Consider the following 16,794-nt stretch of genomic DNA (forward strand, 5'->3'; position numbering starts at 1 on the left):
CAGAATGGCCTCCAAGAAAGCCACTCCCAACATTATATAGGACACTTATGGGGCATAGTATATAGCTATTTATCAAAGAAAACCCCAGAGATTCTCATTTACTCGAGCTTATTATCAGTAAAATTTTTGAGGGGAGAGATTTCATGAATGCTCATGACCTAATTGCATCCTCAGAATTACCAATTAAGGGGGGGAAATGCATTGTAATTGTTAAAATTTTGACTTAAAAAAATTTGGAGGTCAATAGCCCACTTCTGTGTGTCTTATATTGGTGCCTTCTTTAAGATATTCGAATTAAGTCAACAACCACAGCAAGGAATGTCATTCAGTGTAACTTTATTTACTATTTATAGCACATAATTCAAGGCCTTTAATTTCTAACCACCAAAGGTTCAAAGGACTATTTTTTTTCCATGACGTTTAACATTAACATTAGTGAATTCATTTATTCAGGGTTTTTTCTTTTTTATTGTAAACATCTGAATTATTCACATTGCCATAGATCCTGAACTCATAAGCGTGGACCATGCACAGGCTGGCAGCAAGCCAGGAAGCCACTCTGCAAGCAAACAGATACTCTGCGGAAGGAGAAAAGTCATAGCACAACATTTAATGCCCAACCTAAGTCATCTCAGAATTATACATGTATTGACTTCTTAATTCATATAGTATCTGCAACTCAATTGGTTGGTTGGTGATGGGATTGACCTGATTTCAGGAGAATTATTCCTGGAATAGTTAAGGAAAGGGGGTTCAATCTTTCTTCTTAGTGGCTTGTTCCTCCCCAGCACCTTCATCTTTTTTTTCCTCCTCCTCAGCTTCTTTGGTTTCTTCTGCTTCTTTGCCTTCACCTCCTTCTTCTTCCTCCTTTGCCTTCTCAGATTCTTCCTTGGCAGCTTTAACATAAAAAGCAAATGTACAAACTCCAAATGCAGCGTGAGTCCAATCAAAACATTTCTGCTAAGGTTTTGTGGAGGAACACAAATGTCAAAATACTTCCCCCAAACCTCTCAGCTCCTTTCTCCCAAAATACATGCAGCTGACAATGCCTGCCGGGAATAATTTGCCACTGAACACATATTTAAATAGAATGAGATTATGTCTAGGTACTGGATGCTCTGCTCTCCTCCAGGACCTTGGTTTTCTTTTATTGTGTGTTTGGTGTTCATTTTTGTTCTTTAGGCTGCTCAGACACCAAATGACTGAGTTAAATGAATGGATTTTAAAATGTTTAATTAGGAATAAAAAGACAGCAGGAGGAGGATTTTTTTTTTAAGTTCTTTTCAAAAAAGTACCAAGCTAATTAGAGATGTGTGGCTCTGGGAGGCCAGCCAATCTGAGAAATGACGTGCTTATTACTAAAGGTCTGTTGAAGCAATAGATCAATGTATTATTTAAGATTCTAAACTCATGTATGAATAAAACTTCCTTGGCATAAGCAAGGCTTCATTTATCTTATCAATGTCCTAACAGATATTCATGCCCCGGCTGAACCTGGAGTTGCAGGGTGGGTTTGGTTTGGTTTGGTTTGAATCCTACCTTCTTCCTCTTGGGCTCCCTCCTCTTCAGCCTCGGCTTCAGCCTCCGCCTCCGCCTCAGCCTCCGCCTCCGCCTCAGCCTCTTCCTTCTTCTCCTCCGCCTCAGCTTCTCCTTCAGAGGGGGGCTGCTCCTTGGCTTCCTCAGCTTTCGCAGGCTCGATGGTCTCCTCCACCTCGATCTGCTCCTCCTGGACGTGGCTGGTGTAGTAAGATGGGAAGGAGCGGGCGGACATCAAGTAGGAGCTGGTCTGTAAACCACCATAGGCAGATCGGCCAAAGACCTGGGAGCTCTGGGAGTAGCCGCTCGTTATGCTGCCCACGCTGGTGAAACTGAGCCGGGTCTCCTCACCTTCCAAGAGTTTCCTGGCGGAGGCAGGGAGAGGGTGGGGTTAACAATCATGAACACAGGAAGTGTGCTGAGCCCAACACCCAACACCTTCCCCAGTGCCACCCTGAAAGCCAAAGGCAGGGTTGGAAATTATCAGAACTTAGTAACTGGGGATGTTGTGACTGAGACCAGGAAAAAACCAAAAACCCCCCAAACACCTTAAAATAACGCTGTCTGTTAGACTTTAAATGTAATGGGAAGCTAAGAACAGGTCTCATTATTACAGGATAAATTCTTCTTGGAAAAGGCCAAAAGGTGAACACAATCATTTCAAAGGACTATTTTTGAAGATTTCTGATTCAACAGAAAGGAAGTCTGATTTCCTTCCTAAGGTTGAAGGGCTGCTACCTTTGCCCCTCCATTTTTACCTGTAAGCTGCAATCTCAATGTCCAAAGCCATCTTCACATTGAGCAGGTCTTGGTATTCCTTGAGGTATCTTGCCATTTCACCCTTTGTGGTTCTCAATTCATTTTCCAATTTGTTGATTGTGTCCTGTTGGAAGACAAAAAAAAATGCAAGCGTAAATCCTTACTGCTATTACTTTACTATAGCTGCAAGGGCATAGGTTTAATTAAAATCAAAGTGCACACCTTAGATAAAACCTCCCCTGAAACAACGGCCTTTTCTCTTTTTAAACCTTTCTTTGCTTGCCTAAAAAAATCCAGCTTCATAAAGCATGAGATGAAAGCAAAAAATTATTTTTAAAAACTAACAGAAGAATTTTTTTTGTTTTTGTTAATTACTACAGTCTAATGATTATCATAAAATGCCTGCAAGGAACTAAACAGATTTGTTTTTTTGAAAACTTTGTTTCTCATTCACTGACTAACTCTATCCAGGTTACATACAAGAAATCCACTTCTTTATAGGAGAAGGAAGTAGATAAATTTAATTTTTTTTATTTTCTCTAAAATATTTTCTATGTATCTATATTATTTTCTCTTCTCTCCAGAAGATGGAGAAAAAGAAACGTTTTATTATGGCCATCATTACCTACTACAATTTTGACTGTATTCCTGTCTACCTGCTACGCGAAGGGAGCCGTTGGTAAAATTAGTCTGAAATCATGCTGGTCACAGAACTAATGGGAGTTCGTCGCTGTGTCTATTAATCAGATGGTCCAATCTGTGCAGCAAAGCAACTTGTGGTGAATTCAGGACAGCAGAGAGGCAGGCCAGAGGCAACGCCCTGCTCGCATCCCTTCTCCCACCCCACCCAACCCCCCGCAGGGCTGGGCCGCTTTAATGCGCAACAGAGATTCAACTGCACCCTGCACATCTTCGCAGACTGCAGTGGCGCCCGCACCCCGCCCTCCAACTGCCCCACCCGCTCCCACACAGCCTCCAAGGAGCCAAGTTCTACCCCCTAACAGCTGCATGCAGATGCCTCATTTCTAATCTCCACTTTCTAGGCGCGCCCTCCACTCTCCTCCCACCCCCCGCCCATCCTAACTCGATTCTGCAGCCCCCTCCCCGCCTCCACAGTGTTTTGCCCAGTGCCATACCTGCATAGCACTAATGTCGGCGTTCTGCTTGTCCTCCAGCTCCTGCAGCTGCTTCTCCAGCGCTTCGTTCATGCCCCGGCATGCTTCGATCTCCAGGGTCTTGGCCTTTAGCAGGCGGCGGCTCTCGGACACCTCGTCCTTGGCGGCGCGCACCGCATCGGTGTTCTTGGCGGCGCTCTCGGTCAGCACGGTGAAGCGGCTCTTGAACCACTCTTCCGCATTCTGCATGTTCTTGGCGGCCAGCTTCTCATACTGGGCGCGGATGTCCTTGAGCGCGGCGGAGAGGTCGGGCTTGGAGGACACATCCATCTCCACGGAGATCTGCGCGTACTGGATCTGCGCCTGCAGCTCGGCGATCTCCTCTTCGTGCACTTTCTTCAGAAAAGCGATTTCGTCCATCAGGCTGTCGATGCGCTTTTCGAGCTCGGCGCGGGCGAGAGCCGCTTCGTCGGCCCCTTTGCGCGCTTCCATCAGCCGGCCCTCTGCGTCCTCACGGCTCAGCACCTCCTCTTCGTAGCGCGCCTGCAGGTTGCGCAGAGTCTCCTCCAGCCCTTCGCGCTCGCCCTGCAGCGCCTGCTTCTCGTTGGTGGCGTCTTCCGCCGCCAGGCGCAGGTCGCGGATCTCCTGCTCGTACAGCACCCGGAAGCGGGACGGCTCGGAGTGCTTCTGGCGCAGCACCAGCAGCTCGGCTTCCAGGACCTTGTTCTGCTGCTCCAGCTCGTGCACGCGCTCGATGAAGCTAGCGAAGCGGTCGTTGAGGTCCTGCAGCTGCGCCTTCTCCTGGGTGCGGATCGACTTGAGGTCGTTGCTGATGGCGGCTACCTGGCTCAGGTCGAGGTTCTCGAGACTGGGCAACAAGGAGCCGGAGCTGGAGGAGTAGCTGCGGCGCACGGACAGCGAGGAGGAGACGGGCGCCGAGTAGCTGGAGTAAGCGGAGCGCGCGGTGCTGTAGCCGCTGCGCACGCTGGAGATGTGCACCCGGGGCGTCTCCACATAGCGCCGTTTGTAGGAAGTCGAGTAGTACGGCTCAAAGCTGAAGGAACTCATGTTGGCGGTCGGTGCCCCTCTGGCCGGCGGCGGAGATGGGGGCCTAGAGAGAAGAAGAACGGGGAAGAGAGGGAGAGGGTAGGATGGATGGCTGTGTGCAGCTCGGCTCTGTCCTGCCACCCCTATTTATACTCGGAGAGGATTCTGACGCAGCCTTAGATCGATCACTGCGCGCCGGGCCAGAGGGGGCAGAGCGCTGCTGCAGCCGAGGGGAGGATTCTGCGCAAAAGGAAGGCGGGGGCGAGCCACAGGCCGCGAGGATGCTGCGGCTTCGTCCTCTGCACTTTTCTCTGAAGGCTTCTGTTTTCTGTGAGACCCCGTACCCCCTCACTCATTTCCTTTCCCTACCCCCACCCCATCTTACTTATTCCTTGATCCCTGTATCACTCGGATTCGATCGTGACCCCAATAACAAGTTCTCATTCCCTACTGACACCTTAGTTTTCCATATGCCTGGAACCTCGGAGACACCCTCCCCCTCCCCGTCGCTCCTTCCCCACCAGGGGTCATCATCCCCCTGGTGTTTACGGTGACATTGCAGTGCCTCCAGGGCATTGGAGATACAAAAGATTGTCCCAGGTTGCATGTATGCGGCATATATGGAGGAAAGTTTTCTATTTCTTTGTAGCTGTTTCTGGCACTTTCTTTAATTTGTGTTCCTTTCTCCTGGTTATTTTTCTTTTTCTTTAGTGCGCTCCTTTTACACACACACACACGCACACACACACGTGGAACTGGGGCACTGCAGGTGTTGATTTTAGCATTTCTAAACCCTTAGAGCAGTTCCTATCAGCCTTGTAGTGTTACTAGATTTCCTCATTTCTTTCCGAGGAACGAAGCCTCGCATACTTTGGGCGTGTTGAAGCGTGTAGGTGGAGGAGTTTGAACTAGCTGCGGAGAAAACCGATTTGCAAAAACACAGCAGCCAGCACTGCAGCGGGGAGCTTCAGACTGTCACACGTTGCCTGTATCTCCTTCATCAAGATAAATTCCTGCTCGACACCGACAACTCCATCACATTAGAAGCCCCTTTGCCTCTTTTTACACCCGTGTAGCGCCCAACCTGATGATTTCAACAAGCCACGCAGGTGGCTGATTTTCAGAGGGAAGCTGCTGCTGCCTCCCGGAGCGCGGAGCGCGGAGCGCGTCTCCAGGGAGCAGAACTCGGACCAGAGACGTCTCGTTCTGGGGCGGGCAGAAAATAGCCGTGTGGTTCTTCCCCCCGAGTCACTCTGATAAACACATAACAGGCACAGTCCGAAATCCATGGATTTCTTTTAGGGAACACCCAGGGAGCTGAAACAGTGTGCACGCCGTAATGCACATTGATACAGCCCTGCGGTTTACAGAGCGTTTTCACGCACATGATGTTAGGGAGTCCTCCGGTTGCAGGGAGGGATTGCAGAGATATACACCTAAGATTTTTCTAAGCAAGCACTTAATTTTTGTTTTCTTTGGGTAAGAGTAGCATTTGAGGTGCAGCATACTGATTTTTTTTAAAAGAGGCAATCGAAGGGGAGACATGAGAGATTTTAAACAGAGAAGCCGGCATCGCTTTCCCTGTGATGCTGAGAGGGCGAAGGACTTGGAGCGGATACCACAGATGCTCCCGGAGCAACTGCAATCCCCTCCCCGCGACAGGAGGGTGGGAGTGGGATAAGGCTTAACTCCTGAGGTCCTCTGTACCTAAAAAACCTTTCCTTCTTCGTGGTAGAGGAAAAGACTAGAGCAGAGAACTTGCATGGGGTTTCTAAAGAATCTTGAAGGTCTCAAATAATGAGACTTTAGAAACATTACCATTGGTAGTTTAAAACTATCAAGAGGTCCATCCACACTCAGTCATTCTAGGATTTCAAGCTGAGGCTGTCCTGCATTTTGCTTGGCCCTGGCAGCACTCATTCTGATGACTTTTTACAGTCTATACATCTTTGGTCTTCGCATTGATCAGGGATTCAGCAGAGGGAAAGGCTTCTCGGGGTGGTGGGAAGAACCTAAGTAAGCCATATTTTTGTCTGCTCCCAGTTACCCATATGTGGATGACAAGTGGCGGAATGGATTTTTTTTTTTTAACCTGCCCCATTAAAACCACATTGTTTCACACTCGCTCTGTGTGAGTCCACCTACACCACACTCTTAGGTATTCACGAGTTCATGTCTTTTGTGCCAGCTCCCTTCCCTCAGTTTCAGGTCACCCTCAGAGATCTTAAGCTCGTCAGTGTTTTGGCCAAGACTCCTGGCTGAAGACTGACTGCAGAGGAAGCTGCTCAGAAAGAGGGAGGTGGCTGATAGATGCTGCAGGGGCCGTGAGATGCTGCAGGAAGAAGAAACCTGTGGGCCTCCGCTGCTGTCCTTTGGGCAGCTGAAAAGAAAGGCACCCTGGAGTGTGAAGGGTAGGAATGGGAGCGCAGGGACCCTTGCCTTTGTTGAACCTGGTGAACAGGGGGTGGGGAAAGGGGCAGATCTTCTGTATTTATGAATATAGACCTCTGGTCTTTTTCAATAGCTCCACTACAGCTTTGCTTTAGAGGAGCTCCCGGGCGCAGCCCAGGTCTGAGTGTTGGTGGCCCTACCTTAAGCCTTCCTCTGCTAGGTACCTGCTGCTTTTTAAAATATTCTGCCCAGTCACCCTCCTTTTTAACTCTTTGCTCTGAATACCCATGTGGCACTGGCCCTACATGTCAAAGCAAAGGTAAGATGAACAACTTTAGAAAATCTGCTTAAAAAAAGAATCTTGACTTTCCTTCCCTTACCACAAACGTTTCTGCATTCGTGTTTTTCACAGGGGTGTCGTTATTTCTTTAGAAGGCTTTGGGGTCTTGTTACACACCTGTGCATTTGTCCCACTTTAAACACATTCTCCAACAACATGAAATTGGTTGAGGGCTGCCAACAAAACACACTCCTAGGAAATAAAAATTACTTTAAAAATAAACAGGCAAGTATGTTGATGAAACTCATTCATAGAATTTCTACTACTCTGGTTATCCTTAATAGCTCTGTAATTCCCCTAAATGACTGTTTGAAGCAGTTCAGTTTAAAAGTAAAATGTATTAACATTACCACAGAGCTCGTAAAATATAACTCTTAGAACCACCGAAAAAATCTTCCTCCTCTAGTGCCAAGAGAGTCAGAAGCTTCAGATGGATAGGACCTGGTGACTTTCATTTCATTATTCTAAAACACTTTGGCACACAGGAAATTCTGTATCGGCATTTGTTTTGAAAAGCTGAGCTCTAGGCTGAAATTCTTATGAGGCAGGTCTCGTGAGAACATCAGTCCTTGGGTCAAGAGAGCAAAGTTCTCCTGCCACCAGTGAGCTGCAGGAAGAGCCCTCATCCGTAACAGCAGATGGGTCTCTATACTCTTCCCTATCGGGTAGATACATCATTGTCAGCAAAGTCGGCATCAGTTTGTCCGTGCAAGGAGGGATGAAGAAAATAAATACGTGCAGCATGCCTGCCCTGTGACAGGCATTTGATATCTGTTATTTAATAACCCCCAGATCCCCATGAAAGGGGTTATTGTTTATTCTGAGCAAATAGCTGAGGCCCAGAGAGGTTAAGTAATGTGCCAACTCACACAGCTACTCCACACCTAAGCTCAATTCGCTTCCAGCCTGAGTAGGGCTCTACTCATTACACGTGCTGCAGCCAATGGCATGTGCTGCTTCCATATGTTTCTGTGGAATTTGATAATTGTATGCTGCAGTCTCTGTGCGTGTGGTAAACCACCCATGTTGGGGAGAGACAAATGTGAACTGATTTATACCACGAAGAAATTGTTAATGAGCGTGTTTTATTTGGACAGCTAGTGGTGGCAATAAACTAAAATTATTGTAGGTTTCTTAAGAGTGCCAATGTAAAATAAAATGGAAGCTACCAGTAGAACGTGACACATAACTGGTGATGTGACTTTTTAGACACGCCTCTAAACATCAGTTTACAAAACACCCTTTCTGGAATGAATGACCTAAATGCAACCTTAGCTGATTTAAACTCTTTAGAATAACTATATTATGACATCCACCTTTTTACTAATTAAAATACCGTCATATTCCACTCCTGTAAATAGGTTCTCTTTAGCAAAATGACCTTAAAAATTTCTCTGAAGAATAAAAGAACAAATGCTGGCACCCAACATCTCATCATTGAAGTTTATCATGCTTTCTCCAAATCTTTACCTTTTTAGAAAGAAATACGAGTAAAATCAACAGAAAATACATGGTGTGTGGAAACCACAAATATATTTCCTCTCTGCTTTTTATAACCAGTTTATTTCTTTATATATTATGCTCACCATAGGAGTCATAATACATGAATCTCCCCATCTCCTGGGAAATATATTTGAAAGAAAACTTTCCCCTTGTAATATAAAATATGACTAATTTTACAGCATCACATTTTGAAGTAATGCATCGTAAAGTGTGCTATGCAGCTATATAAAATGTAGAAGGCAACGGGAACGAGAATGTCATTTGAATAAATTAAAAATGAAAAGCACAATTATATTTAGAACACATGCAATATTAGAAATGACAGGAAGTTGCTGCTGTCCAAGGAGAAATGATGGTGATAGGTTTAAACTCCTAAATGCTTGCTGCATGGAACTGGCCAAGGTAATGTATGTTCTCCCCAGAGGCCTGTTCCACAGTGCCTTGCCCTTAATCACAGTCACCAGTCACAGATGTTAGAGGGTATGGTGGAGACCTTAAGGGGCTTCATTTGCAGTCATTTCAGGCAGGTCACAGCCCTATCGGTCCCAACCAATAGTACTAACCCTGTTTGTTGAGTTGTGCTTTCCTGACTGCGAGGAAAGACATGCTGCTTCTGCAATTTGAGTACCAACTAGCCACAAAAACATGCCATGTGGCACCTGGATTTCTTTGCTGACCTTTACAGTGGTTTAATAAATCAGTCGGAGGAATGTGAGGTTTACTGTTTGCAAAGACAGTGTATAAGCATTTCCGTCTGCAAGAGACAAAGGCCCGAGGTTGGCTCTTTCACAGCCAGGCTAGAGCCCAGCCAGAGCAGCAGTTCACTTCAGTGCTGCAGGAATGCAGCAAATGCTGCTGCAGAGCTGATCCTGGGCGGATCCCTGGGTTCCTCCAGTACAGCAGACAGGCTGCTGGCACCAGGATATATAACGTTTGGTGTCTGGTAAGTTGAACATATAAGAGACTGTCTGGATTAGAAAAGCAAAACTGGATTGTGTCTAAATGACTTATTGATTGATTAAATAACTCTTGGTGTTCATCCATCGAGTCACCGAATGCCGTTGGAACACTTGTAATGTGCACAAGTCTGTCTAAGTGCCAGGGGAGGTGGGGGAGTGTAGCGACTTATAGCAGAGTCCTGTCTCCAAGGGCTTGAAAAATACCTGAGCACAATAAAAAGACCAGCTACTGATATACACAACATGGACGAATCTCAAAACCAGTATACTGGGGGGCTTCCCTGGTGGCGCAGTGGTTGAGAGTTCGCCTGCCGATGCAAGGGACATGGGTTCATGTCCCGGTCTGGGAAGATCCCACATGCCGCGGAGCGGCTGGGCCCGTGAGCCATGGCTGCTGAACCTGTGCGTCCAGAGCCTGTGCTCTGCAATGGGAGAGGCCACAACAGTGAGACACCCACGTACCGCAAAAAAACAAAACAAAACAAAAAAAGCAGTACACTGATACTGAGTGAAAGAAGTCTTAGACAAAGGATACATAGTGTATAATTCCATTTATATGAAATTCTAGAACAGAGGAACTAATCTATGATAGAAAAAATTCAAAACAGTGGTTTCTTCAATGAGCGTAAGGTGAGGAATGACAGGGAGAAGGCACAAAGGAGCTTTCTAGGGCGATGGAATTGTTTTAGGTCTCGAGAAGTTTGGGTCGTACAGGTGTACGCATTTGTCAAAACTCAGAATATAGTAGGATTTGTGCATTTCATTGAACGTAAGTTTTACCTCAAGAGAGAAAAATGTAAACGATATATCTGTATATACATATATAATTGTAAAAATAAACAATATAACATAAATTTACAAATAAATATATATAACAAACCACTTTTAAAATAACTAAGCAGACAAAGCCCATGCGTGTGAAATTTCAAAGAACTATGCAAAAGTTATTAAGAAAAGGCAAAATTCTAGGTGATGTCTCAGGGGAAGGAAGGAAGTTACAAGCAATGATTGCCATGATCTTAGAGAAAAGAGAGGTCACATGAATGAAATGAACCAACATTCTGAGTCTGGTTACTATGCCAGATGCTTTGCGCAGGTATCAGATTTAAGCTTCACAGCAGCTCGATGAAGTGGATGTTCTTATCGTGGTTCTAAAGATGCACAGGTATTGTATTTCTATTAGTCCATCCCAATATTGCATTCAAAATTTTTAGCCATCTTACATTGCTGCCTCATATTGAATTTGCATCGCCTTTAAAAAAAAAAAAAGACTTTGAAAGCTAAGGCTATTCATTTATACTGCAGCTTTTATAAAAACCTAAAAATACAACTTTTATTTAAAACCTAATCTTTCATATAAATGCTTTGGATCCATTGTTCAAACCTTCCAACTTTATGTCAAATTCAATAATGAGTGAATTTCCCAATTTTTTAAATTAATACCATTAGAAATGTGGTTTTCTGTGCTGTGCTTCATAGGCTCTTGGGATTGGGAAGTAATTTAAATGTTTTCCACTCAAGTCCTCCACCGGCTTCTTCATCTTCAGCAGCTCTTAACCTTTCCTTTGCTTATTCCTTTTTGCAGAATGAATTATCCTCTCTGACTGCCCCTCCCCACAGTAGCCATTGAACATTACAACTAAACAGAGCAGAAATTTCTAGGGAGGCAGTGGCATTAGTGCCCCAAAATGAGCTTTGGTTTTTCACTTTCTGTTTCTCACTATTCTCAAATTGCTTTTCCACCTGATTCTTAAGGCATCCTCACATAACAGAGATGACAGCAGTGATGTTTACATGGAGAGCGGAGATCTCCCAAGCATTTCTGCATGATATCACTGGATTCCTGCAGCAATCCTGTGAGGCAGAAACAGATCTACAGGTGTTACCGTCCTCACTTTCTAAATAAGGATGCTGCGAGATCTGCAGAGGTAAAGGATTTACCCCCAGATCATATCTCCTGTTAACAATGGAGCCAGGGCTATCACTCAGGTTACCTTTCATCAAATTCACTGGGAATTGTTCCTCTAAATCTTACAGTTTCATATGTACCAGGCCTATCCTTTTCCCGATCCCCTTGTGGTACCCTTCCAGAAAGACAGGGAAGCCCCAGTTGTCTCTTCCTTTCAGATTAGATTCTTGATACATAACTACTCAAATCAAAGCTTCAACTCTTTAGCTTGAACACCTGTTAAAATGCCAATATCAATAGAAGAGGAAAGAGTTAAAGCTGATATTAGTCCTTTATACCTAAGTTTTTTGTTTTGTTTTGGTTTGGTTTTTTTTGCAGTACGCGGGCCTCTCCCGTTGTGGAGCACAGGCTCCAGACGCACAGGCTCAGCGGCCATGGCTCACAGGCCCAGCCGCTCCGCGGCATGTGGGATCTTCCCGGACCGGGGCACGAACCCGCGTCCCCTGCATCGGCAGGCAGACTCTCAACCACTGCGCCACCAGGGAAGCCCAAGAATATTGGTCAAGGTCACACAGCTGGGTCAAGGTTTGTCTGAATTCTCACACTTCCTGTTATGACCAAAGTGCAAGAATGTTCTTTAGAGGTGCTAGGCAAATAGAATCTCTCACTCTTTTTTTCCTCTGCAGTTTAAATTTGTAGACTGCTACAAGAAAATGCTTCAATAGAGTTGAGGATGCTCAAATCATAAGCAAGTAAAGCAATCCATATAATGGTCATTTAGACAGAGCACCACAGACACACACCAAATAAGTCAACACTTGGCTTCATTAGCAGGTTCTAAAAATAGCCATCCATCACTACAATCATTTATAAGAAGCAAACTCATTGGAGCTTCTCTCTCCAGATACAGGCTCCCTGCCTTATTGCTAACTAGCAATTTCTTTTATTATATTATCTGGAAGAGAAATAAGCACACTGAAAAAGATTCCCTGCACCTATCAGTATCACTTTATCCTACAAATTTAATAAACTGCACTACCAGATCCCATTACAACAACAGACATGCTTTGGAATAGGCCTGAGATATTTCAATTTGCAAAGTGTTTTCTTTTTCTTATGCCAAAAAACTTTTTGCCCATTACACTGATTAATACTTACTTTAGAAGTTATCCAGATTAAAATTTTCTTCCAAATGAATTCCCCAATTTAGAAAGATCACTTAAGTAAGACACACAGCTGTGTCTTAACAATTAAATGTATTTAAATGTACAGATGGGTGCAAGGCTCGGTGGAAGAGATTGCTCCCCACACAAAGTAACAGCAGTTCAGAAGGGAAGCACTCCACCTCTGAGCTGGCCTTGACCCTAGATGGCATCTTGGGTCCTCCGACAACCTGAGATTCTCTGATTCAAAAGTATTGAAAAGGCCAAAAGCGTTGGATAAGCTAGGACCGAGGAGAACTCATATTTTAAGTGACCATAAATGAGAGTTCAAAAGCACACAGCGTTACTCAAAAAATGGAGACTTGCTCGTATCTTAGTTCAAATATGAGCCAAAGACAGAATATAAGCAAATGCCGATAGGATGAGATTTTTGAGGAAAGAAAGAAAGCATTATTAATGGAAATTCTCAGGGAATATGTATTTGCTTATTTGCATTAAACTCATCTTTCCTACAGAAGAGCTAATAATAAACAGCTGAACAGCTGTCAATATTTTATCAGTTGAATTGGTTCCCATTCACCTAAGACAATAGAATTCATTTTCTCTCTTCTGATGTTCACCTAACGCAACAGAATTCATTTTCTCTCTTCTGATTTTTTCTTTTCATGGGTTGATTATGAAAGAAAAGAGAGGAAAAATCAGATGCTTCTCTTACTGTTGCTTCAAGATTAAGTGTTGAAACAGAGCATAGATTAAGGCCACTGACATTTCTCTCCTAGGATCCAAACCCCAGAATGAAGAATAGAAACAACTTCTCTCTCACTCTCTCTTCCTTTCTCCTTTTTTACATCTTTGGTTCTTTCTCTCCTCCTAAAATGCGTGTATTGCTGGTTTCCCTTTGAAGAAAGGAACCTAAGAATCTGAACTCAATGCCCAGGGAATAGTAGACTGTGGAGCCTGGGGTTAAAGAGAGGACAGGCAAACAATCTCTAGGTATCACTATGGTAACCATCCTAGATGGTGAGTGGAGCCTGCTGTTACTTTAAAAAAAAACAAAAAAAACCCCAACCTAAATGTATCAAATATTATCTTTTCCAGATACTGTAATGAAATTTTTTGGGTGTGCTGTTGCTCTGTAGATCATACTGAAAGTCCACATGGTTTTGGGAAACAACACTGAAGAGTGGAAAAGCGCTGGATTTGAGAGGCTGAGGTGTCTGATCCTAGATCTAGCTGTGGGGGTAACCAAGCACAAATGCCTTTGAACTGGCCACCTGTTCCCCTGAAGGGATTGGAGGACTTTCTAATGGGTTCACAGGCATAAATAGTGCTAAGGGAATCTATTTCCAGATCCCCAATTGCCATATGTAGTCTTTTGTAAAATCTATCTGCTTGCGAACTTGTGCTGATTCTGCTTTCCCACCTTCGCTATAAATTGAATGAGCTAAATCTGCATCAACGAGGTTTTGACAAAAATGCATTTAAATCACATAGAAAATAAGATAATCTCATTTCTAACACTGTATTGATAAAGATGTATTGAAATTAAAATTATACATATTCCAACCCTTTCTAAGTTACGTAAGGTGCCTCTAAGTGAAAAATAAGCAGGTATAATTAATAGTTATTTGATAAGACTTGGTAAAGCCTCTTTTGGTATTCTTCCCAGAAACAGAGTGAGTAAATTACTTTAACCATGAAGAGATAAATCTTTATGCAAGCTAGGTGCTTTCCAATTCTTTGCTTTCAACAAAATTAAAGGAATAGTTAATCAATTAATTAGCTGATAGATTAAAATATTTATTTTATTTTTTATTGAAGCATAATTGATTTACAATGTTGTGTTAGTTTCAGGTGTACAGCAAAGTGATTCAGTTATATATATATTCTTTTTCAGATTCTTTTTCATATAGGTTATTAAAAAATATTGAGTATAGTTCCCTGTGCTATACAGTAGGTCCTTGTTGGTTATCTATTTTATACATGGTAATGTATATATTTTAATCCCAAACTCCTAATTTATCCCTCCACAATATTTTTATAATAGGTCAATATGTGCTTTCTGGCTTCAAATTTGGAAAGACTTCAAATATTGAGTGATATTGCTAAAGCAATAATTACTTATTAAAATTTATAAGGTAGCCATGTTTTAAGTAATTGTGTACTAATAGTACTTGTAATCATAATTCAACCCAGAAAACTTTGTAATACTTAAATGCTTGTCATTACATAAAATAAATATTTCATTTACAATTCTTACACTTATCTTTTATTGCAGAGAAGAACAATAGAATTATAACACAAGATTTATAAGCATAAGATATATTTTATTAGGGATAAAATAATGTGAGACAGAGTAATGGAGATAAGAGTTCAAGGTGAAAAATGAAATATAAAATCGGTGAAGGGTAAAGAGGAGCTTGTTCATGCATTTTTATGTAAATGATGATGGATAACATGTGGGTATTGTATCTAGAGTCCATTTGATATATTTTAAAAGTAACTTCATTTTGTTTTAAAATGTTTATACTTAGAATACTCTGGAAATTACATCTTTTGCGACTAGCAACTACTTAAACTTAAGTTGATAATGTTTAGATATCAATTTAAAATCAAAAGAAGGGTTACATAGATTTCCAAAATTCTTCTAGGGACTGTGTGAGCAGAAAATGTTTGAAGAACTCTCACTTGGGCAAAAAATGTCTTAACAGACATTTCCCCAAAGAAGATACATGAGTAGTTGATGAGCACATGAAAAGATGTTTGACATCATAGCTCATTAGCAAAATGCAAATCAAATCCACAGAGAGACATATGATCCAGCAATCCCACTCCTGGGCATATGTCCAGACAAAACTATAATGCAAAAAGATACATGCACCTCTATGTTCGTAGCAGCACTATTCACAATAACAAGACATGGAAACAACCTAAATGTCCATCAACAGATGAACGGATCAAGAAGATGTGGTACATATATACAATGGAATACTACTCAGCCATAAAAAATAACAAAATAATGCCATTTGCAGCAACATGGATGGACCTAGAGATTATCATACTAAGTGAAGTAAGTCAGAAAGAGAAAGACAAATACTGTATGATATCACTCATATGTGGAATCTAAACTATGACACACAAGAACCCATCTATGAAACAGAAACAGACTCATGGATATAGAGAACAGATTTGAGGTTGCCAAGGGGGAGCTGATGTGGGGAAGGCATGGACTGGGAGTTTGGGGTTAGTAGATGTAAACTATTACATATGAAATAGATAAACAACAAGATCTTAACTGTATAGCACAGGGAACTATATTCATTATCCTAAGATAAACCATAATGGAAAGGAATATAAAAAAATGTATATATGTGTATAACTGAGTCACTTTGCTGTACAGCAGAAATTAACACAACATTGTAAATCAACTGTACTTCAATAAAAAAGTAATTTAAAAAAACCACAGTGAGATATCAACTCACATCCATTAGAATGAGCATTATAAAGAAGACAGACAATAACAAGTGTTGGCAAGGATGTGGAGAAATTGGAGCCTCAGACATTGCTGGTGGGAAAGTTAAGTAGTGCAGGTACCTTGGAAAAGTTTGGCAGTTTCTCAAAATATTAAAAACAGTTGCCATATGATCCAGAAATTCTACTCTTAGGAATCTACCCAAAAGAAATGAAAACCTATGTCCACACAAAGATTTGCACATAATATTCATAGCAGCATTATTCATAATGGCCAAAACAACCCAAATGTCCATCAGCTGGATAAATAAAATATGACTTAGTGATGGAATATTATTTGGCACTAAAAAGGAAGTACCAATACATGCTGCAGTGTGGATGAACCTTGAAAACATTATGTGAAAGAAGCCAGTCACAAAAAACACAGTCTATGATCTGTTTATATGATTTTTGTATGAGAGGATGAGATTTGACCTTTGTAAGCAGCCTTGTACCACTACCACCAAATGGTTAAATGTGGGAGACTTTATTCTGAGGCACTAATACCTCACTTCCATAGTTCTCCCTACACAATTTGGTCAATTTCTTCAGAAAACTCTGT

The 16,794-nt window shown here is 42.6% G+C and overlaps 1 protein-coding gene across 1 annotated transcript; it reads right to left on the reverse strand.

Moving 5' to 3' along the window:
* Positions 1-319: 319 nt before the first annotated feature.
* On the reverse strand, positions 320-4,632 carry NEFL (neurofilament light chain). The gene is made up of 4 exons (XM_030879248.3): positions 3,432-4,632; positions 2,295-2,419; positions 1,540-1,901; positions 320-896 (listed from the first exon to the last, which is right to left on the reverse strand). The coding sequence occupies exons 1-4, from the start codon at positions 4,476-4,478 to the stop codon at positions 754-756; spliced, it is 1,677 nt and encodes a 558-aa protein (XP_030735108.1). The 5' UTR covers positions 4,479-4,632; the 3' UTR covers positions 320-753.
* Positions 4,633-16,794: the final 12,162 nt, after the last annotated feature.

Source organism: Globicephala melas, chromosome 6 (assembly GCF_963455315.2).
Source record: "Globicephala melas chromosome 6, mGloMel1.2, whole genome shotgun sequence".
NCBI lineage: Eukaryota > Metazoa > Chordata > Mammalia > Artiodactyla > Delphinidae > Globicephala > Globicephala melas.